This window comes from Atta cephalotes (assembly GCF_000143395.1).
Source record: "Atta cephalotes unplaced genomic scaffold scaffold00010, whole genome shotgun sequence".
Lineage (NCBI taxonomy): Eukaryota > Metazoa > Arthropoda > Insecta > Hymenoptera > Formicidae > Atta > Atta cephalotes.
This window is the reverse complement of record NW_012130074.1, coordinates 3,477,126-3,501,491: the sequence shown is the minus strand read 5'-3', so window position 1 is coordinate 3,501,491 and position 24,366 is coordinate 3,477,126. Positions and strand designations below refer to the sequence as shown.

Here is a 24,366-nt window from a genome sequence, read left to right as displayed (position 1 = left end):
ATTCTAGATGTATAAAAAAATTATTATGTTATTTAATTTAATAAAATTATTTCATATTAAAAATCTTATAATTACAATAATTATATTAATTCTTTTCTTAAATGTAATCTCAAATCTGTTTTTACATTAAATTTTACTTTCTGTTTATGTTAAAATTTTAGGCTTGCGGTACATTGTTTGTTTTCTAGCTGGATTGCTTTCGTTTTAGCTAGAAAATCTGCGTTTTGTGTAATTCTAATAATTTACTAAAACGCAAGTAATCTAGCAGGAAAACAAGCATCGTGTGTTGCAGTCGTCAATTAAAATATTTTTACAGTATAATATTTGTATCATACAACATTATATAATTTTATATCTTATTTTTTTTATTTTGCGGTGCTTTACAATTATAAATCTATTTCTTTTAGTTTTATTACATTTAGATTAAACTTTGATGTACAAACGACCTAGAGAGAAAGAAAGAGAGCGGGAAAAAAAAGAGCAACTGAGAAAGAAATTCAAATAGAGCTACTGGGAACTTACTTATTTCGCGCATGCGCACTCTATTTTGGGAAACACTATATCAAAGATGCCAACAGAGAGTTGCGCTACTGTATATATTGTGACGATGCTGCAAACACTTTGAAGCGTTTTTTGATCAATTTGTAAAATTCTTTCTTCTAATTAATCTATCAAATGCTTCAAAGCGTTTGTAGCAAGACTTTGATCACAGACATAGTCAGATCTTAGAAGCTCTACACAATAAAAGGAACAGAAAACAAAGAATAGAGAATAAGAATTTCAACCTCTCAAAAACTGTGTATTCCGCAATACATGATTTCTGATAGGTTGAAATTTTTATGTTCTCTGTTTTCTGTTCCCTGTTTTCCTTTTATTGCAAAACCGTTTACAAATTACAGAATAAGCCTATTGGACACTAGATCAATAACACACGAGGTGCGTTCGGCAATGTAAATTAGAGATACGAGCTAGCAGATGGCGAGCTTGATCACGTGATCTTCGAGCAATCCGAGTACCAAGAATTAATTCTGAATCGATTCTTATCGGACGCTACAGAGCTGTAAACTGTTCTTTAAGGTTAGATTATAAAATTGTTTATTTTTATGAATAAATAAAAAATACCCTTTTAATTGAAAATTTCTTTTCGTTTTAGAAACTAGAAACTGATAATAGTCTTATATACTAAAAATAGATCGTTACATGAATGTAGCAGACTCTGAAAGAAAATACTACATTGCAAAATAAATTTCTGCAATTTTTAAGTTATATTACTTGATTTATATTCGTTAGAATCTTTAATATATAAAAAGAAAAGAATTAAAAACTTACTTTCCTCATTAAATATGACATAATGTACTCCATCAATTTCTATTTGATAGCATTATCAATAATAGCATTATAAATATATGATTATAAATTTAATTTAGGCGCGAAAACCTGCATTAGCTCTGCGAGCTCGATCTTTGAATTCGAAGTGGATCGAACAGCTCGATTGGCTCTAGAAATGTTAATATCGAACGCAGATTAGAGGACATATAGCAGAAAGACATGTTGCAAGTTGCCAAACGATTTTCAAGGTAAAAGAGCAAATGGACGCTTCTGATTTGCAATGCCGAGCGTACTTACGAGTAGCGTACACGATGATACTAACCAATCAGAAGAATGCGCGAGATGTGCGAACAACATGGCGGATAGGAGATACCAATATTTGAATAAAGACATAGCAGTAAGACGTAGCAGTAATCGCATCACCTAATCATAATAGAGAATGTAAATCAACTCTTATGCGTGGTCTACAATAGCAGTATCAGTAAGGATAAGGCTAAGGATAAGGCTAAGAGTAAGAAATTGACTAATCAGAATAATCACGGTCGATTATTCTTCTCATATTCTGTGATTGGTCAATTTGTTACTCTTACATCCACTACTGCTACTGTCATTGTAGACCACGCATTAAGCCCATTCTACAATGGGCTGTAGCAACAGTGAATTAAAGAGTAAGCGTAGAAATCGACTAATCATAATTGATTATCCTTCTCATATTCAACTATGATTGATTGATTTCTATGCTTACTCTTTAATTCACTACTGCTACTGTCCATTGTAAAATGGGCTTTAGAGTTACTTTACATTCTCTATTGTGATTAGCTGATGCGATTATTGCTACGTCTTACTGTTTTATGTTTGTGTAATATGCCGAGGACTTATACTTAAAATACATGTTTTAAAAATGTTCTAAAATGTATATAATAAATTGTGCGAACCGATGTGTGCCGTGAATCGGGTGGGAAGAAAATGATAGGATTCTGTATTATTTCAGTAGACTTGATATCACAATGTGTATTTATTCTCGATGCTTACAATGGCGCATGAATTGCACGTCCTAATGTATATTTTTTTTCTATCTATTTAGCCCCGCTCTACTCTTGCCAATACAACGACGCTCAAGCATCACATGCGCCATCTCGTCGATAATGCCGCACATAAAACGCGCGTTAGAAACTCAACACAAATTTTGTTATATAATAAATTCTAACTTTCTGTTTAGTGAACTCTGGAGAGAAAAGTCGTCCCCTTCGTCCTCCCCCCTGAATTCGCCACTTTATGATGTTATTGCACATTGGTCAGGCAGTCACCGTTTTACATTGCATTTTTCGTCGCATGGATCAAATATTTAATAGTGACTAGTTTAGCTTGGAACCCAACAACGGAAATAAATTTAGGATATAATGATAATTACGACATTTCCGAGTTGCCTGCATCAGTTAGATAACTATTATAAAATTTACAATCCACGATATATTCATTATGTATAAAATCGTTTTGTTTTATAGATGTATCATGAATTATTATTATTATATATTATTATATATTATTGTATATTCACGTGTTTCAAGATTCGGAATATAAAAAATTGGCAATGCGATATACATGGGACGATATTCATAGTCAGATCTTATATTCATTATCTTGAAGTCTCTCACTCTCAAGAAGTCACAAACCAATCAGAAGGCTGCATTAGCGTCATAAGACATTATTTAAGACGGTCTTGAAATAAGACTCGACTATGAATATCAGCCATGGAGTTAGGACCATAGACTTCTATATATACTACTAGACTGCTAACTCTTTTGAAAAATTGGATCCAATTTCTATACGCATGCGCCAGGTATTACATCGCGCGACCACGTTGCATAATACGTATTTTGACAGGTAACCTAACCACGACAGTTTCACGCCATGCTTAGCGCTGACATTACCGTGTCTCTAGATTAACAGTATTAAAACTTGTTTTTAGTCGAGTAAAAAAATGATTTTATTTCTTTAAATAATAAAAATTGTAATATAAGAGCACTTTAAGTATATATAAATCAGAAAATTAACAGTCTTCATAAAATTATTTTGTATATTTTTTATATTTTTATATTTTTATATTTTTATTAATATATTTTTATTAATATATATATTAATATATAATATTTTTATCTTCAGTAGGAAAATATCAAATTCTGTACAAATACAATTAATATTTTTATTTATCACATATGTATTTGGCATGTATTCGATTATTGCTTTCTAGAATTATAAATATACAAAAAGATTTGTTCTTTATCCCTTAATATGTTCTATAATATGTTCAATGTCAAATATATATGATCTTATAATTTTTTCTGCTCAAAAAATTCAGTACATGTTACTTCAAAATCGTACTGTTCTATTCATACTGTTAATCATTATATCTAAATGAGTAATAAATATGAATTATAATATTAATAATTTTTTATTATATATATAATATATATATATATATATATATGTATATATACATATATACATGTAAGATACACATATCTGTTCAGATATACATCAGATTATATATGTTACATAAATAAGTGATATAAATTACTTTCTTAAACCTATCTAATGACTGAAGTCCTAATGGAGGTCATTAATGATTTTAATCTCGATGTACTGAAGCAAATATGTAAAAAAATGTGTAAAATATTAAGAAAATTTTCGATTTATTGAAATCATGAAAATGGCTTATACATCATTACAGTTTTCATCCTTTCATGCATCTATATATATCTTACATAATTAATTTAAAAGTATTAAATTGATTCGTCAGTAACAAATGCTAGAGAATTTTTAAAGAAAGAGTATCATATATACATTAGTATTCTCTTAAAAATAATATTGTTTTCGTTAATTTTTGTCATTTCCGAATTGGTTTAAAATTTCTTAAAAATAAAGTTTTGCATAAGAATGCAGTCGTATTTTTTGCAATATGCATCTATTCTGATGATGCTTCATAATGCTTCTATTCTCTGAAATCAAAAATATTGTTAAAAAAATTTAAACAATGACCAGGGTAACACACCTACGGATAAGACAACGAACAATAATGAAAAATTAATCACAACTTTTTTACAATCCCTTTTATACCACTGTTATCAGAAAATCAAAAAATTTTTTTAAAAAGACTCCTTGGCATATAAAGGAATTAATAATCTTAGGGGGTTTATCAAAGGTCATAAAGATGTTTGTCCCAAGCTATTTCATACAGACCTTGTATATAAAATTGATTGTCGAGACTGTGAAGCATCATATGTGAGTCAAACAGGTAGGTGTTTGAAAACACGCATAAGTGAACATAAAAATCACATAAATTGAAACACTACGCAGTATTCCGTAATAAATTATCCATTCCGGAACACAGAATCAATCATCAACATGATTTTGATTAGGAAAATGTTAAGATATTAAACGAAGAAAAAGTACTTAATAAAAGACTGATTTTCGGAAGTGATCCATATAAAATAGAAACAGAGTTTGAATTTACAGAATGATACGTATTCTTTGGACTCATTATGAATTTGTTTAAATTGTAGCGTTGATTTTACCCTTTTTTGTTCTTATTTTTTTAATAACTACTTGACTATTATTTTGACTCTCATTGTATCTCTGACTGTCGACACCATAAGATCTTTACGTCGAGTCGCGAGAAAATACTTACATGTAAGTTGATATAATTAAAAAATTCAGACAAATGATTTTAATAATTCTCTAATTATTCATTTCCGTATTTCCTTTGAATGATTACACAGCAAATCTGACAATCTGATGAGCGATGTGATTCTAATTAGTGATGTATATGACTTCAGTTTTACTTTATGTAAGTTTTTATATTATTATTGTATAAATTAATATTTTTGATAATCATTGGGCTATTCATTACATAGCTAATTTGGCATTTAGATAAAGAAGAACAAATTGTCAAGAATCATCAACTTGGAATTTGCGTTATTTAGTAAGTGTAAGCTTGATTAAGTGTAAGCTTGATTTATATTTTATATTGATAAGGATTCGAATTGAAGGGTGAAATATGTATTTTATTTGTTTTGTTACATTCACACGAAAATAAATAATTTTCTGTGCATCTGAACAGCTGATGTAGCCTCTGATGAGCTTTTTTACATTTTTCACTGATAGATTCTGAGTTGATATGACAGTTGATATGATGAGATGATAATTTATTTTTTAATTTTAAAACCATTTGTTTTTATAATAAATACAGTTTGACGATATGATCCCATTTTATAATACCTTCAGGATTCACAATTTCTTTATATGACGCTAATGCATTTCGAGTTAATTTAAGCATATGGTAGAGATCTAATATACAAAGTGTTCTTTTCCGTTACTAATATATGAAAAATAATGTTTAATAATGTCTTTATAATTTGAAGGAAATATTTGTGCTCCGAGTTTATTTACAGCTTAACATTGGATGCACCATCGAATGTAAGGCTATGCACTCGGAGTTTATTTTCAGAGCATAAAATCAAAATAGTTTTTAAAAGTTCGGAAAGCATTATTGATGACATTTTTTTCATGAAAAAATAAGCAATAGGTCCATATTCGTCGTTTCCATATTCCTTTTAGAGATACTAATAAAAATACTACAACTTCTTGAGTTTCTACCTTTTTCTTTCCAACTGACGTGTTATTGTCATATTCATTAAATCCACTATGATTATTCTCATTCCATTGAATGGCGTGTTTAAGTGTCATATTATCAAACATCAGCGAACAATCTTTCTCCTCTTTTTTCAATTTACTAAGAGCTTGTAAAATACTTGCTTGTTTAACTGAAATCCAATTTCCGCGTTTACGTTAGATATTCAATTCCGCATGAATGACGGATGCGGTAACGTAAAGATACTTCTACAGACAAATATAAAAAGTTGTAATAGATTCAAAAAGAAAAATAATATTTCTTCTGATTGCAATTTCATTATAAAAGCAGCATGTACATATAAATAATAATTAAAAGACACAATATATTATGTTTAAATATAATTATTTATAAAACAATATCAAAAGAAGATAATCATTTTGAAAAAATCATGATGCAAAACGAAATTGACATGAATTGCATGAAGAACATGTATAGATATAGTACAAAACAGTATAGTTATATAGAATACATTCCACTACAAATGCTCCAAAGTAGTTGTAGAATCAAGTGGACCATAGCCATAGAAAAAAATTAAAGCTAAAATGAAATTGCAAATAACGAAATAAAAGCAATTCATTAAAAGTATATGAGGAGCAGACTTCCAAAATGCATTTTGTCCAAATTAATTTTTTTCAGTTTAAAATGGAGTAATGTTCAATGTAGAAAGACTCATATTTTAGGCTATTTGATAATTATGGTGATGAGGCTAGCTCAGATGACCTTGATATATGTTATCAAGATTATGATTTTGAATGACTTCCAACAAGTTTTAGCTGTCGCTTGTTATTCGTTAAAAAGTTATTAACAAAAGAAGATAACTTTTTAACGAATAATGAGCGATGGCTAAAACTTGTTGGAAGTCACTTAGAGTCATGATCTTGACAACATATGTCTAGGTCAAGTTGGGGATCAGGATTGGCTCCCCTCATCACCATAATTATCGGCTACTTTTCTGAAAATTACAAATTTTGGACAAAAATGCATTTTGGAAGTCTGCTTTTCATATGCTTTTATAGTATTAGTCACTAAATATTACAAAAAAATACTTTCAAATAATAAAACAAATTTTTAATTTCTAAAAAAATCCTACAAGAGAATAAATAAAATAAGTATTTTAATATTTTTTTAGTGTATACAACTTACAGTATAATTATAACAATTGGCTTTAGATCTTTTCTAAATCAAAATAAAAAAAACATAATGTAACGTAATGTAAAACGTAATGTAAAAACAGTAATTTCCTTTTTGAAATTTTGTCTTAGAAATTATACATGATCAATCAGTTTTTAATTGTTCTTACATTTTGTTATAAAAACAAATAAAGGAAATTTATATAGTGACTAAATTATTTATTTAGTGACTAAAATAAATATTAAAAAAATTTATAAAACTTTCATAAATAGTACATAAAATGCATCAAGAAGCATCTCGGCAGAACTTACACACATGAAACACATATTCTTTAATGATTGTATTTAAATAAATAAATCATGTACATCATAAGTTTTATACATGATACATGCAAACGACAAACTTGTTTATTAAATACAATAAGGGTAAAACTGTAAAATAATAAATGTTAAATTAATAAATCAAAGTTAAATTGAAAATCAAATGTTATCAGTACGTACATGTATTTATTATGTATCTTCTACAGTTATTGTTAAAGATGGGATGCAAAAATTGTAATAAAATAAAATTTCAATAAAAAAATTTGTTATCTTTTAAATTGAATCTTCTGCATTCTTAAGGTAAACATAAAAGTTATAAGCTTATTAATATAAAATATAAGAATAAAAATAGGATTATATGCATGTTAACTTACAATATGCTCTTGGAGAATAATAATGTAAAGTAAAAGCAAACCTCTTTATTTTTTCTATGTATCGCAGGCCACCTGGTTTTTTAAAATAATTTCTCTTTTTATTTTCATTAATATTAGAAAACATATTATCCAAATTGAAATCAGATATTTTTTTAATTGCAACTTTATTTTTTGATTTTAGTACTAACTTTCCTATTTTTTTTTCTTTAGCCTTTGTTTTCTTCGTAAGTGTTTTAATTTTTTCTTTTCCTTATTCAATTTTCTTTTCCAAGTATCCTGTTCTTTTGCCATTAAACTTTCATGAAATGATGCTTACTTTTTGTTTCATATTTTTCTTCTAAGGAAGCAATCATTGCTTTCAATTGAGCATTTTCTTTTTCTAATTTTAGATATTTTTTATTTGATTCATTTGAAGTTTCAATTATTTTATGTTTTGTTGTTTTTGATTCGTTTATTGAAACTAAAATATGAAAATTGTATAAGTTATTAAAAATATGAATTATAAACAGAGATATAGAAGAAATAACTTATATTTAATTTAAAAGTCTATGAATTATAATTTAAATATAAGTTTACGAATTAAATATAAAATTAATGAATTATAATTTGAAAGTCTTGAATATTTAATATAATATTTTTATCTTTTTGTATTTCTGATATTTCATTGCAGTCAGATATTATTGTAAAAGAGCAAACCGAAGGAGAAATAAAATAGATATGACCTTTGTCAAACAATGTATAATAATTAATAAATTATTAGTCATAAAGACAAATTATTAGTCACAATTACTTTTTTACAAAAAGTAATTCGAATATTATATGCACACCTAGGTCAAACCTACACTATCAGGTACTACTATAACAAGTTTAGATATTATCAGTTTTAATCTCTTTCTTTTTGATATATTGTAGAAATCATCAATTTCGAAATGTAATTCACAAATTTTTCTGTACAGTGACTGTATCTAATTTTTTCTATTTACCGCTATTATCCATTATGCATATAGCTCCGATTCATTTAATGGAAATCTAAATAGTCTTTTTACTTTATCAGGTTTTTTTATATTTAGTATTTTAGTTTATCAGATAATTTCATAATAGCATTATTTTTCTTGGGAGCTGCTCGTTGTCACTCCGAATGAACTTAGCGTACTTAGATCCATTTAATGCTGCAAATGCTTGATTAATTTAGAAGAAAGAATTTTACGAATCAAAGAATGCTTCGAAAGACAAAACGAATAATGCTAACAATGAAACTCTTAATTATTTGCTAATAATAAAAGTATAGTTCTCATTTCTGTAAAATTAAATAATAATTCTTACTGGAAAAAAACTTGTCTATGTTTTGTGTACTGGAACAAATTGAGAAGGTACACTTTGCTGGCATTGTAATTGATTACAATTTGAAAATTATATTAATCTCACATCAAGAAAGGTGATGTTTATCACAAGTGTACACAACTGCCGCAGGATGTAGTCATATTGCATTCTTTCGGTATATATCGCGACGTATGTGGAGAACCACTATAAAATTTCGGACCCCATTTTACCACCATTTTACGGCTTGTATTAAGGAGTTAAGGGCTTCGCATAATAAAAGGAACAGAGAACAGACAATAGAGAATAAGAATTTCAACTTCAGAAACTATGTATTCCACAATACATGATTTCTGATAGATTGAAATTCTTATTTTCTGTTCTCTGTTCTAGGGATGGGCGATACAGTATCAATGATATATCGATATATATTTTTCCATCCGATAATCGATAAAAAACATCGCTAATTTTGTCAATGATATTTTATATATCGATACAAAATATACCGATATCGACTTTTGATACGTAAAATTGTAGTGCACTGAATATCACGAATGCGGCGATCCTTAAGCAAGTGATTCTTAGTCCTCCGCCATTTTTTCGAATCAATAGCTGTGTTCAGCAGACTCAACAGTTGAATAAGCGCTGAATGCATCCATTGATTAGTTTCGAGCGTAATCCATTAAAGATCCTACAAAGACTTCGAAACATATGATTGATCATCAAGATTAGAATATAGATAATCAAGGTAAATCAAGGTTAGAATGACGCAACGACACTGACAAAGCACTCTAAGCTTAACACTAACTGGACATTATCCTCCGATTTCAAATTCAACCTTCATTTCATTGTCTTACTGTTCCATATAGTAGGCAGCAGTACAGTGAATATCATATAGTGAATATAATCTCTTGATACATATCAAGTATGCTCAAGTCATTCTGCATATTTTTATCTTCTATTGTATGTATAATTACTATTTTGCTCTTTTCTGTAATTCTTTTAAATTATTTGCATGTTTGATGTTTGACTTTTTCAGTATTGATATTGGTTTGATTCTGATAAATGTGGTTCTCTGATTCTTTATCAAAAAAACATTCTTAACTTAGTATATGTATTCCTAAAATGAATACGCATTTTCATTACTCCCCTAAAATAATTTCATTAATTTCAATTTATCTTTGGATTGCTTAAATTAAAAATGGGCATTTCATTAATTATTTTATTTCATTAATTACTATATTTTATATTTTAGTGCCGAAGAGTAATATTTACATTTTATTAAGTTAATAAAGATATGAATTTTAAAAATGCAAAATGCAAAATGTGCGAACAATTTATACAAACCTTCGGAAACACAATCAATTTGATACCATTTACAGCAAAAGCATCCAGATATTTATGCTATCGAAATGATAACTTCTGACACTTCTAACGTGTCACGAAAATGGAAAAAAAAACGGGAATATTTCTAAAGTTTTATAATAGTATATTTTGATAATTTATATAAAAGGATAATTTTATATAAAAATATTTTCTTTGTATATGAAAATAGACAAATGAAGATACATCTAAAGAAAACTCTTATGAATTAGATGCAGAACTCACGCTATCTCCACCATCTTCAGCGCTGTCAAGATTGTCAACAAGTATGTTCATATGTACGACATCATCGGTACATGTGAATTCATTGAAATCGTTAAAACAGCCGAGTTTTTTTGAAACAAAAGTCATTTCTAAGTATGTAAGCTTTATCATTTCATAATAATAATATATCTTGTAATAATTCTATTTTCAAAAGCTTATTATATTTTATTTATCCAGTATTTATTTTTTGACATGCAAATAAAACTACGAATAATCTTTAATTTTTTATGTTAAAAACAATTAAACAACATTTTTTAAATGATCACAGTTTCACTTCTTTATTAAAATTTATAATAAAAATGACTTTGTTTAATTATTTTGTAGCTGGAGGATCTAAAGCAGTGGAAATTATAAATAAACTAATATTTTTTATAACGAAGGCAAATATTTCTTTATCTATAGTGGAGAAAAAAGAGAGGTTTCATGAAATACTTGAGTCCATTATATATCATTCCGAATAGAAAAACGATAATTTCTTTAATTGAGAAAAAATATGTTTATTTATCAAACTTAATAAAAGAAAAATTATCAAATGTAAATAATATTGCGTTTACAAGACAGACATTTGGACTGACACATTAAATACAAGTAGTTATCTCGGAGTAACTGCATATTATCACGTAAATGGTAATAGAAAAACTGTTGTAATAGGCGTGAATTAAATATTGGGAGTACAAAAGTTCGTTTCCCTAAAGATGCCTCCAACTGTTATGAATGGTTCATAGTGACAGCTGATTTTGGCGGTTTCAAAGAGGTTAAACATCTGCTAATAATATTCAGTTTATATCGCTTTGAATTTCATACAAAAACCTTGATTTTTACTGTGTTTGAAATGTCGAATTTTGTGTTAACCAAGCAGCATTTGCGGGAGGTTTTTTGATTTTCTACTTTAATTGGAAGAAAAGTACGACTGCTCATCGAATGCTTGTTGAAGTTTATGGTGACACTGCTCCAACTGATAAATCATGTAGGGAATGGTTTCGAGGATGGAGATTTCAGCGACAAGCCTAGCTCTGAACAGTCAAAAAAATTCGAAGACAAAGAATTAGAAGTATTACTCGAAGAAGATCAGAGTCAAACGCAAGAGGAGCTTGTAGAATCATTGGGAGTAACTCAACAAGCTGTTTCTGTACGATTGAGAGCCATAGGAATGATGATTCAAAAACAAGGAAATTGTCTTATGAATTGAAATCAAGAGATGATTGAAAGGCGATTTTTCACTTGCGAACAGCTGATTCAAAGACAACAGAGAAAAGATTTTTTGCATCGGATTGTGATTGGAGATGAGAAGTGGATATTCTACGACAACTCCAAGAAGAAAAAATACTACACTAAGCCCGGTCAATCGTTGCCATCGACCTCAACATCAATACCACGGCCGAACATTCATGGTTTGAAGATCATGCTCTGTATCTGATGGGACCAAAAGAGTCTTGTTTACTATGAGTAAACTGAAACTTGGCGATTCCATTACGGGCGATCGATATCGACTACAATTAATTCGTTTGAGCCGTGCATTGCAAGAAAAACGGCCGGAATATGAGCAAAGACATGATAAAGTTATTCTTCTTCATGACAACGCTCGGCCTCATGTCGCTAAAGTCATAAAAAAATTTGGAAACGTTCAAATGGGATGTTTTACTATACCCGCCGTATTCTTCGGACATTGCTCCTTTTGATTACTTGTTCCGAAAGATGCAGCAAGGTTCACTTCTTCACTGGTTCACTTCTTTCGTAGAAATCGAAAATTGGCTCCAAAATTGGATCGCTTCCAAAGACGAGTCATTTTTTTCGAGATGGAATTCGAAAATTGTCTGAGAGTTGGGAAAAAGTAGTAGGCAGCGATGCCAATACTTTAATCTGTTCATTCATTTTGTTTTGAAATAAATGCATTTTTGAACACAAAAAAACGGTCCGAACTAATTTGTACTCCCAATAATAGACACACATCTGATAATTTAAAAAAATGGCATATTAAATGGTCGAAATAGTTGAAAAATGGCATATTAAAATGCAGAATATAGTTGTCATTTCTGATAATGCATCCAACATCAAAAAAACAATAGCAATGCTTTTGATGAAGAAAAGCATTTAAATAGTTACGCGCAAAAAAATTGATCCTCGCTAAAATTATAGAAAATGATGAAATCGTCAGTTTAGTATGTAAAAAAGTTAAATCTATTGTAACATATTTTTAAAAAGTGTAACTCTTTCTATTGCGAAAATATTCCGGCCTAAAATTAATTCAGAGTATCGATACGCGGTGGAATTTCACTTATGACATGCTTCTTCGATTTATTGAAATATCTGATAAAATTGGACTGATTCTTTTGCAACATCCTACAGCTCCAACAATGTTAACAACATTGGAATTGCAAATTATAAAAGAATACAAATTTATACAATTGGAACCATTCAAATCAACAACAACTATATTTTCTGGAGAATTATATGGCAGTCAAGTTATACGCTATTACATACATTAAAAAATCAGCTAGAATCATGTGAACCTATCAGTAAAGAAGAATGTCATCTAAAAGAAAGATTAACAGAAGAATTTCAGAATCGATTAAAAAATATTGAACAGAAATCTCTTATTACGATTGCTACTATTCTGGATCCCAGATTCAAAATTCACTTCTTAGATAAAGTTGTGTTGTGTGCAATTAAATAAACTAAAAGACATGATAGATTACTAATGAAACAAATTTACACACAAAAAATGAAATTTCAGTCTGATTCTATAACTAAAAACAATCATTTTTTGTCTTTTTTCATTCATTTCTTATCTTTAATATTACAAAAATACACTTTTGATTATACAAGTAATGATATGCCTTATGAGCTTATCTTAATAATAAGATACCCATTAATGTCAATGAATATCCGTTAAAATACTGGGAAAATTATTCACATTTTTTATTAGCAAAGCTGGCCAAGTGTTATTTAACAATTATGGCCACGTCTGTTCTATCCGAACGTTTGTTCTCTCGAGCGGAAATATTTTAAATGAGTCGCGAAATCGGTTAATTTCACGACATTTGCAGCAATTATTATTTTTAAATTCACTGTCAATTGAAGATTGGCATTTGTAATCTTCTATCTTTTGTTAAGTTGTTTGTTGGGAAATGTTTGAAGTATGTAAAATTAAAATCATAAGGAATCTGTCGCGACAATGGAATCGATTCGATTCTCCTTAAAATATGCTGTTAAACACAAAATCAATCTATCTAAGAGATACATATTTTTTTATATCGATTCAATTTTAGATTCAAGGGATGAAACAACCCCTTAAAGCCAATGCTTATGCATATTTAATTCCTATTAAAGAATATTTCCGTCATTTGATATTAAAATAAACTTAAGAACAAAAAGAGATCGCGATGATATTCCTATGATTTTATTATAACTTTTATGTTTTACTTCGCAAAAAACACACAATAAAAGTCAATAAAAAATGACCGAAAATATCTTTATGTTTATTTCAACAAAAATGTCTTAATAATCTTATACAATTCTTATAAATTACAATATAAATATCCATTGTAATTTATAAAGTACATTTTGTAAAATATTGCCAATATCGTCATTACAAAAAGTTTTCATAATTATTTTTTCATTTTACCTCTTTTTTTTAACATTGCAATATATTTTTACTAAAATTTCGATTTTTTTTATCGAATTGCTTATATCGATATTTTTTTGTTGATATTTAGGTGTATCAGCGCTGCAACTGATGATACATATTAATTTATATATCGATATGGCTATATCATCCCTACTTTTGTCCCTTTAAAGACTCCGCACAATAAAAGGAATAGAAAACAGAGAATAAGAATTTCAACTTCATATCAGAAATCATATATTGCAGAATAGACAGTAGTATAGTTTCCCTCTTTCTTTTATTATGCGGAACCCTTTATTTCTCTGTTCCTTGTTTCTTTTATTGTGTGGAGCCTAAGAATTTTAATCTATCAGAAACTGTGTATTCCATAATATATAATATTCTAATAAGTTGAAATTTTTATTCTGTGTTCTTTGTTCCCTGTTCCTTTTATTGTGCGAAGCCCCCCTAAAATGTTTTAGTGTACACTTTTTGAACTAGTGCAACTAATGCGTGAAAACAAATCTCATGGATGTCAGTATGCACCGAGCAATGCATTCTAGTGTGCATTAGAATAGATATGATTACATGCATGCATATCAAGGACGAGCATCGTATGATTCCATTTTTAAGCTTAAAGACTTATGAAAAAACAGCGTTAGTAGCGGCAGCGGCGCTGTCGAGTGTGGAGGGTGCTATCCCATGGCACAGATTTTCCGCGTAATGCGTATCGCGTAATCAGGGATCAGTACGCGTTTTTCAAGTTGTTATGTGGAATTTAATTTCCATATGCGGAGACCACACGAGATGAATACAAAATCTTCTCTATCATGTTATTATGATAGAGAAGATTTTATATTCATCATGGATAAATCAGTAAGCGAATTAATTAGTTTTATTTAATATTTCCATTATCAAGTCGATTTAAATGCAATATTAAAATTTAATTTATGATCTTAATAATAAAGTATTTATAAATTAATTTATTAGAAATTATTTTTCTAAGTTATAAGATTATATTAGGTTAAGTGATAGATTAATGTATAATAATGGTAGTAACTTTTAAAGTATAAATTTTTTTCTTTAGGTTTTTAATTTTTTCTAAATATTTTAAATAAAACAATGTTATTGTAAAAAGAAATATTATATTGCTTATTATTAATTTTAAATGATTTTATCATATAATATATATATCATATAATATGTCATATAATATTTTATAATTTATTAATATGCCCAGCAAATTTAGTGTGGATATTATGGATGACTAATGGCATATTATTGTGAAAATATATTAGAACATCATTGTTTTAAAGAATACGATGAAACTATGCGTTTTGTATACATTGATGAGAATTTTGTAGTCACTTGATATATATTTATATTTATATTTATATTTATATTTTATATATATATTTATATTTTATATTTATATTTTATTATGTACATATAATACATATATATAAATATATTAATATGTACATTATATATGTATTATATGTACATTATATAAAATGTTATTATCAAACTTTCTATTGCAGTACAAAAATCAACTGATTATAATATTGAAGATACAGAATCATTGTCGCAATCCCAAAGTGTTAATCCAGAGTTTGATGAATGCTTCATAATGTCATGGATAGACCTTCATTATATGATCATCGGTTAAATATAAAACAAAAGTCCAAGAAAAAATCAGCTTTATGGGAAGAAATAAAAAATACAATTGGTGATATGTAGTTAAAAATTAAAATTTGTTTTTATCAGATTTTAGAAATATAGCTATTAAATATGTAGAAAAATTATCCTCTAATAAATGATTTAAATTATATAATTATAAGATTTATAATTATAATTATATTTAATGTTAAACAGATAATATGAGCATCAAAGATTTGCAAAAACGATGGAAATATCGTGATTACATTAGAATTAGGAAAAAAATGAAAGAATATGTACCAAGTGTCTTCTGCAAATTTTAAAAATACTTACAGATTTTTTGAGCTAATGAGACCATTAGATATGCTTCAAAGTAAATCGTAATATTGCAATGAAGAATATAATTTTGCATTAAATTTTACATATTACAGAATTAGTAATGTATACAATTAATTATTAAAAAATTCACGAAATTGAAAATTAAAATATTACAAGTTAAAAAGATAGAGTACAGTATGTGTATTATAGGCTGTATTCCAAAATTGACTGTCAGTACTGAAAATCTATAGTGCATGTAACATAAACTACAGTTATATTAAATTTAATACACAAATATTAATAAAGGAAAATAATGAATAACTAAAATTATATACTCTTTTAAACTTAAATTATAAACTTTATTTTCATAATAAATATTTTTTCCATGATAAATATATTCAGTGCTGGCAGTAAATTTGGAACACAGCCAGTATATCTTAAAATATTATTTTACAGAACAATAGTACATTATCGAACGAAGTTGAAATATCTTTAAATGAAAATACAGTCTCCAGTAAATCTATGTCTATGCAACTAAGTCCATCTTCTGCTTCGTTCAATACAGAAACTAGATCTAAACAGATTCCTAATCAGATTGCTCAGACACTTCAAATGATATGTATCCTCAATGAATGATACATATTATTCAAATGATACGTAATGATTTGTATCATCAAACATACCATTTGAAATATCAACTCCAGTTACAAGTTGTGTGTGTCTAAAACACTGAAGCCTATTTTGAAAACTAATAAAAGTATGTAATTAAATGTATATTCCATTAAGCTGTGATCAATTTAAAGTTTTAATATCCATTTTTAATTACAGAACAAAAACATAATGATTCAGATCATTGGTTCCAATTACTGCTGGTAATGGTACTTGTAGAGAATTTTCTTCCAGTGAAGTATATAATTTGCTATTTCGAAACACTCCACCATCACTCTGCCGTCCTTCTGCTCTAATATCTACGAAAGTAAACCAATATTTTGCATCACAAACAGTAAACAAATTGATACTGTTAACTCTTGTAGTTAAATGAAGTAGTAAAATGAAGATCCACTATTTGGCCTATACAAAGATAATATATATAAGAAAAAATTAATCTTTTAATATATTATATAATAAAATTAATTTAACTTTAGAAAATAATTCACATGTATATGGATTATGTTATATTTTTCGTCTATTGCTCCTATACAGTTCGAAAAATCTCAATTTTCTTCAAATTCGTTTGCTATTTTTTTCCACAAATCTTTGCTGGATTGCTCAAAAATTTTATCCTTTAATGCAATCCAAATTGCTTCGCACGTTTCGGACACAATTTTTGAAATTGTATTATGTCTTATTCAAAATGCATAGGAAAGAGATCTCATGCTATCTTCTGAAACGTAGACATATTTCTAATATTTAGAGGTATATTTGCTTTTCGAACACATTCTTGCTTTAATGTATGGCTTAATAGCAATAAGTCAAATTTGTCAAAAATCTCTATCATACAAAAGTAATTGATGAATTTCTCATCATTATAAAAATGTAACTCTCTTATGAGATTATTATTTACTCCATATCATTTTCTATTATCGGTTGAAAAAATTGGATGAACCAATACTTTCGAACCCAATATTTTCGTTTTCGCACTTTATTTTTCTTTTTTTGTTTATTTAATAAATATATTTAATAAATATAGAGCACTAATCAGTTTCTTTAATTTAATCTCTGTTGCTGAACGATTTCTGATATTTTTTTACGAAAATCAATAATGAACAGTGCTAACTGATCAAAATTCATTTTTTATAAATTTCAATGAGAAAATTTCAATGAGAGAAATTGCAATTTTCAGAAACTGTATACAATGAACGCATTTACATACATAAATGAATGTGCGTGTGCTGCATTACGCAAAACTCATTTCTATATGCCCCATGAAGCGTATTACAAACTCGCATAATCAATAACCTACCATCTTTGGTATTTTTGTTGAAACAGTCTAAAAGAATATAAAGATATGATTGGTTATCGTGTACGCTACCCAATTTTCTTGCGTACTATGGGACATATGGAAATTAAATTCCACATAACAAAAAAGGTGTAATAAAGGCTTAACAACTTGAAAAACGCATGGTCCCTGATTGGTTACGCGATACGCGTTACATGGAAAATCTATGCCATGGGACAGCATCCTGGGCCATTCTACGAATTCGTACGATGCGGCTTTACCGCATATTGGCTTATGGCTCCTATACACTCGACGCTTATCGCAGCAAAATGAGACGCAGTAATCAATGAATACAGAAGGAGGCTTATTGACTATCGCACACACAATTTGCAGCGCGCGCAAGCGTTTCCGCGTTCAGTGTGCAAAAGTTCAGTGTGCATTAGACGTTTCTTTTTTTAATTCGAAAACTACAGCGATTATCTCAAAATGGTATCAGACTTTTTTGTTCCATTATATGCCCCAAATGCAGCTCCGACTATATTTCTGAGGCCCTGTATATAATAATAAAATTAATAATAATAAAATTTTATTAACATCTTTTCTCACATATCGTTCTCATCTTTCTTGTCTCTGTTGTCTCTTTATTTTCTCTCTCTCTCTCTCTCTCTCTCTCTCTTTCTTTGGTAAATTTTACTTGTTAGGTAAATCTGGCAATCCGCACATGTAATTGAATAATCTTGCTACTTATCCAACAGATAAAATTTACTAAAAGGTGATACAATCGAGCCTAAGTTTTTCATGATTTTGTGGCATTTAAGTGCCAAAATGTATATGCCAATTTATGTCCGTATTCATAATCAAATATTATACTTAAGGCTTCCTTAAATATAAGGCCTGATTATGAATACGAATAATATACTCGGATTTCTTTCATTTCTTCTTGTAGACTATCCTTATCCAAGACACAATGCGAGGGAATAGCGATAGGAATAACACAATTTCAATCTATTAGAAATCAGATATATCGAAATATACAGTTTCTGATAGATTGAAATCATATTATTTTCGCTGTCTTAGGTTTAAGGATAAAGTCCGAGTATATTATTCGTATTCATAGTTAGGCCTTATATTTAAGACTTCCTTAAATTTATCTTTAGATACTCTATAAATTATTTCATGATTTTATGAACGCATTTATTCGGCAAATTTAACTTTTTTACAAAAATACATATATATATCAAAAAGAAATTGTCCGCAGCTTACAAGTAAGCTAATTGATCAATTAATTTTAAAAAAATTACAATTTTGAAAGTGGAATTGTGTCAAATTAAAAGCTTTGTTAAAGATTTGACAATAATCTAACTTAAAACGTTTAACTTATTAGACATTCGGACAATGTTGTTAGCATAAAAGACACATAATTAATAAAAATATGTATTAGATTGTATTGTACTAGAGATGAGTAGGAAGATAAACCATGCCAAAGAGAGTCTTGACTGCAATAATTTTTCATTTTTTACATTCTTTTACAACTGTAGCAAAGTCGTTCTCTTCTAACTATTGTACATACGCGCTTCGCGCACACACAACTCATTTTTATGGAATTGTGTTTAATATTTTATATCTTAATAATTGGCAAATTATTGTTTTCAGTCGCGTGATTTCCTTGTGGCTTTCTAGTTTTCTAAAAATTATATTTTGTTCCTCTCGAGTAGGTGGAAATGTAATATATTGTGGCAATAAATTTTTCACGATTAAATTGCACATTTCGTGTATAATTTGACTCACAGAAGGTTGGCTTAGGGAAATTGAAAAATTTACTCCAACACAATTTTGAAATGAACTAATTGTCATAAATACAATTAATATGTTTTTTAACAATACCTATTATATTCTTCTTCAATTGAAAGTCAAATATATAAAATATATAAAATATCAACGTTCATTATATATAAAAATAATGGAAATACTTTTTATTTGACAAATTGTAATGCTTATAACTTTACGTAATATTTTTACAGATAATTTCTTGCTAGTCGTAAGATTCATGAGAAATCTTAAGCATTTACGAATGATCATATGTTTTACGATAACGCGTAGAATTACAATTCTAGTCATAAGTGTTTACAAATCTTACGAGAAACAAGTTACGAGTCTTACAAGTGCTTAGAATTGACTCAAGCTTCTTAGCATCTGGAAAATCATATCGAGATCTTAATTTTGCAGTATGCATAGTTCCTAACACTTTCGTTGATTATTCCTGAGGCATTGAGAGCAATAATCCATGAGTTACAAGATGAATTTATTGAAGTACATGTTTCCCAAAGTCTTATACACTGTTGATTATTTATTATTATTATTATTATTATTATTATTATTATAACATATTTATATAACATATTTTTAACAAAATTGTTTTAGTCCGAACAGTGAAGAAGAATGGACTGAGGTAGAAACTATATTTTATAATTGGTTGTTTCCTCATTGTATTGGAGCACTTGATGACAAGCACATAAATTTTCGTGCTACAAAGAAAAGCGGATTCTTTTAGAGAAATTATAAAAATACATGTAGAGATAGTATAATTCTTATGGGCCTTGTTGATGCCATATATAAATTTTTATTTGTTGTAGAAATGGACGGATGAATGATAGTGCAATATTTAGAGACAGTAAGCTAGGTCAGTGTTTAACGAATGGCAGTTTAAATCTTCCTGTATCCTAGCTTTTGAGACAATATGTACCAATGACTTTCGTCGTAATTGCTGATGATGCTTTTCCCTTGTCGAATAATTTGATAAAACCATTTTCCGAACGATTTTCTGGACTCAGTGTCAGAGAATTTTTAATTATCTGAGTAGGACACGTAGAATTATAGAAAATGCTCGGTGTATTAGAAATTCAATTCGATTCAAAATTCTTCTCAATACAATTGTTTTTTCAGTTGACAAAGTTATTATTACTCTTGCATGTTATATTTTACATAATTTCATTTTATCTCGAAAATTATTTGTAAATCATACAGTTGAAAATAATTCTGAAATTGATTATCAAGATCCTCTCATTGATTTAACTGCACAAGAAGACAATAATTCTTGAAGTGCTAAAACAATTAGAGATTATTTTATGAAGTATTTTAATATTATTGGTTCTGTCTATTGATTCTTTTGGCAGAATGAGACAGTGCAAAGAGGAAATTATTAATAAAAGAATAAAAGAAATGTGAGAAAGAATGCTGTTATTGCGAAATGGTAACATTTGTACAATTTAATATAGTTGGAACTTCAATGTGTACATCTTCGAAATAAATAATAAAAAAAATAATAGTTTTAACTGTTTATAATTATTTATTAATTGTTTATCTTATTTACTTTATTTTTTAATTATTATTTATTGCTATTAAATTATATTTTATTTTTATATTGTTTGTTCAATTATTATTTATTTATGTATTTTTATTAATTATTTATTAAAATTATTTTAAATTATTTATTATTATATTATTTATTATTATATTATTACTTATTTAATTATTATTGCATGTTTATGACTATTTATTTATGTGTATTTATTTTTCGAAACTACATTTTCATATTCACAAATTTAATAGGATAATATTTTTTAATCGCTTTAATATTAAACATATTCTTCTTCTCTAATTTTTTAATTAAAAGTTAATTAAATTATTATTTTTCTTAACATTGTCACTAAAATGATATCAGTCATCAGTTTGTCTTATTTTTTCATCTTTAATTTGTTTTATTATTGACGCTACAAATTCCAAGTCAGACCCTTCTCTTGTTCCTTCACTGAAGATGGAAGAATTATTTAAAGAATTATTTTTTCAATAGAATAATTATTTTCAATTAAAATCCGTCGATGTTTCGAGAAATTCGTACTGCAGAAAAAAATTGCCTTACGACGATGAAGCCTTGCCTGGAGATTTGTCAGATAAATTTTGAGACTGTGATTCAATATTTTTCCATTGTGTGTTTTCATTTAGAGATTCCTGTGAATTCTAATTTGTCTTCAAGAATTTCATCATCTATATTTTGACTTATCACTTTTGAAATATTATCCAGAGGTGAAATGCTTGAATCAGTCTAAAATAAATGATAAAGAATAAACATATATCTTTGAACTATATCTTTATACATGTTAATATTTTGTTTGATTGTTATGTTACTTTTTTCTTGATTCCACTTATTCTTGTAGAAATACTTTTTTGTGGAACAAATGTTCTTCTAAAAATGTGAGCATCTCAAAATATCGAAGATTTGGATTATAAATCTAAGATGGAAAGGGTAAGATTTAGATTGGAATACGAAAATAAAAGATTAAATTAAGAATAGAATATTTACGTCATCTTCTGCTTGTCATGAATGCCTTTTTTTATTTTCGACATTAAAATTATTTTTTAAGGAATGCAATGTATTTATACATTCCTTATAATTTGTGTTTAGACGTACTTTTTGTACTTCATTATTTAATTTTAGCTCGTTTTAGATTTTAGCTTCGTTGCGTAAATGTTTATTGTGATAATTTGGATTTTTAATAGCATATAATGTAAATTCGTTTTTATATGCCTCTATTAATATTATTATTTGATCTTTATTCCATGACATTTTTACTTGAAATCTGACATTTGACAAAAGCTACGAAATTAGCACAATTGTTTCTATTCTGAAGATGCTGTCTGCCCGATTACGTGATCATTTTCAATCTTTTGATTGCTACATGCAAGGAAACAAGCTTGAAATCATGCATAAAAATCATAGATTTTTTTCTTTTTCTGCACTGAGACTGCACTGGAACTGAACTGAACCGAATTAGTGCAAGCTAGAACTGACGAATGGCTTCTGCACACTGGACCAGTGTTGCCAGATACCGACGAAGCAATTTCCCTGTTGCATATGATAATCTCCCTAGTTTTCCCTATTCCCATTTTCCCCAAAATTCTTGTTTATCCAAATTTTTTGCTAATTTCATCTATTTTTCTTAAATTCACAAAATTTTTGTTTTTTATAAATTTTATTAAAATAGAATCATAAATTATTTTTTTATTAATATATCACAATTTGGAATTATAATAAATATGAAACAGAACAGACTTTTGTTACAGGGTAAAATTATTACATTGGTAAAATCGTTTTATGAAACTGGCCAATCATAGCTGTTCCTCTGGCTCAGAAGAATGATACGACGTATTGGCCAGTTTTATAAAACGGTTTTTACTAAAACGGTTTTACCAATGCCATGTAAACATAGTATAAAGGAAAATATATAATAATAAGTGCTATAAATTAATGAATAATATATTTTTGTTGTGCAATATTAGAAAAGTTTTAAAGAAATAAATAATGCGTATGATGTTAACATAAGTCTAAATAACTTATTTTCACAAAAAACTTTTTTTCCCTCTTTCATTTTTTTTCTTGTAATTCTCCCTAGGTTTCGAGAAATTTCCTTGCATCTGGCAACACTGCATTAGACGCGGAAACGCTTGCCGCGCGACAGAATGTGATGCGGTAGCCAATAAGCTTACAACTCCTAATGTGTTTATTGTTTACCGCGTTTCATTTTGCCGCGCGGCAAGCGTTTTCGCTTACACTTATCCAGTGTACAGGAACCATATGCGTGTAGATAAATAGAAAACGTTCTAGTGTAAGCTAAAATGACGTCCCATGTTCCCAATAGTACATAATCCCAATAATACAATTCCTTTCGACATGAGAATCGAGTGTAAGTATATGGTCTTCTCTTGATCTAAAAGCCTTTACAATGTGTATATTTCAATACAAAGCATTAAAAATGCAGATATACAATTGAAAACCGTCACAATTCATTAGTTAAAAATCGTAACTATGTATATCAAATTTATAAGGTCAGAAAATGTTATGCTGTATATATAATACATAATAATTAATAACATAACTGAATGTTTTAACGATAATTTCTGTTTATTCATTTATAATAATATATATGTATTTTTANATATGTATGTATATATACATATATATATATATATATATATAT

At 28.0% G+C, this 24,366-nt stretch overlaps 1 protein-coding gene and 1 pseudogene across 1 annotated transcript; both read left to right on the top strand.

Annotated features, from left to right (window-relative positions):
• The window catches only part of LOC105627876, a 33,872-nt pseudogene extending 31,892 nt beyond the window's left edge, over positions 1-1,980 (top strand).
• An 11,113-nt stretch (positions 1,981-13,093) lies between these two features.
• LOC105627875 lies at positions 13,094-17,028 on the top strand. The gene is made up of 3 exons (XM_012209151.1): positions 13,094-13,273; positions 13,306-13,461; positions 16,849-17,028. The coding sequence occupies exons 1-3, from the start codon at positions 13,094-13,096 to the stop codon at positions 17,026-17,028; spliced, it is 516 nt and encodes a 171-aa protein (XP_012064541.1).
• The last annotated feature ends 7,338 nt before the right edge of the window (positions 17,029-24,366 follow it).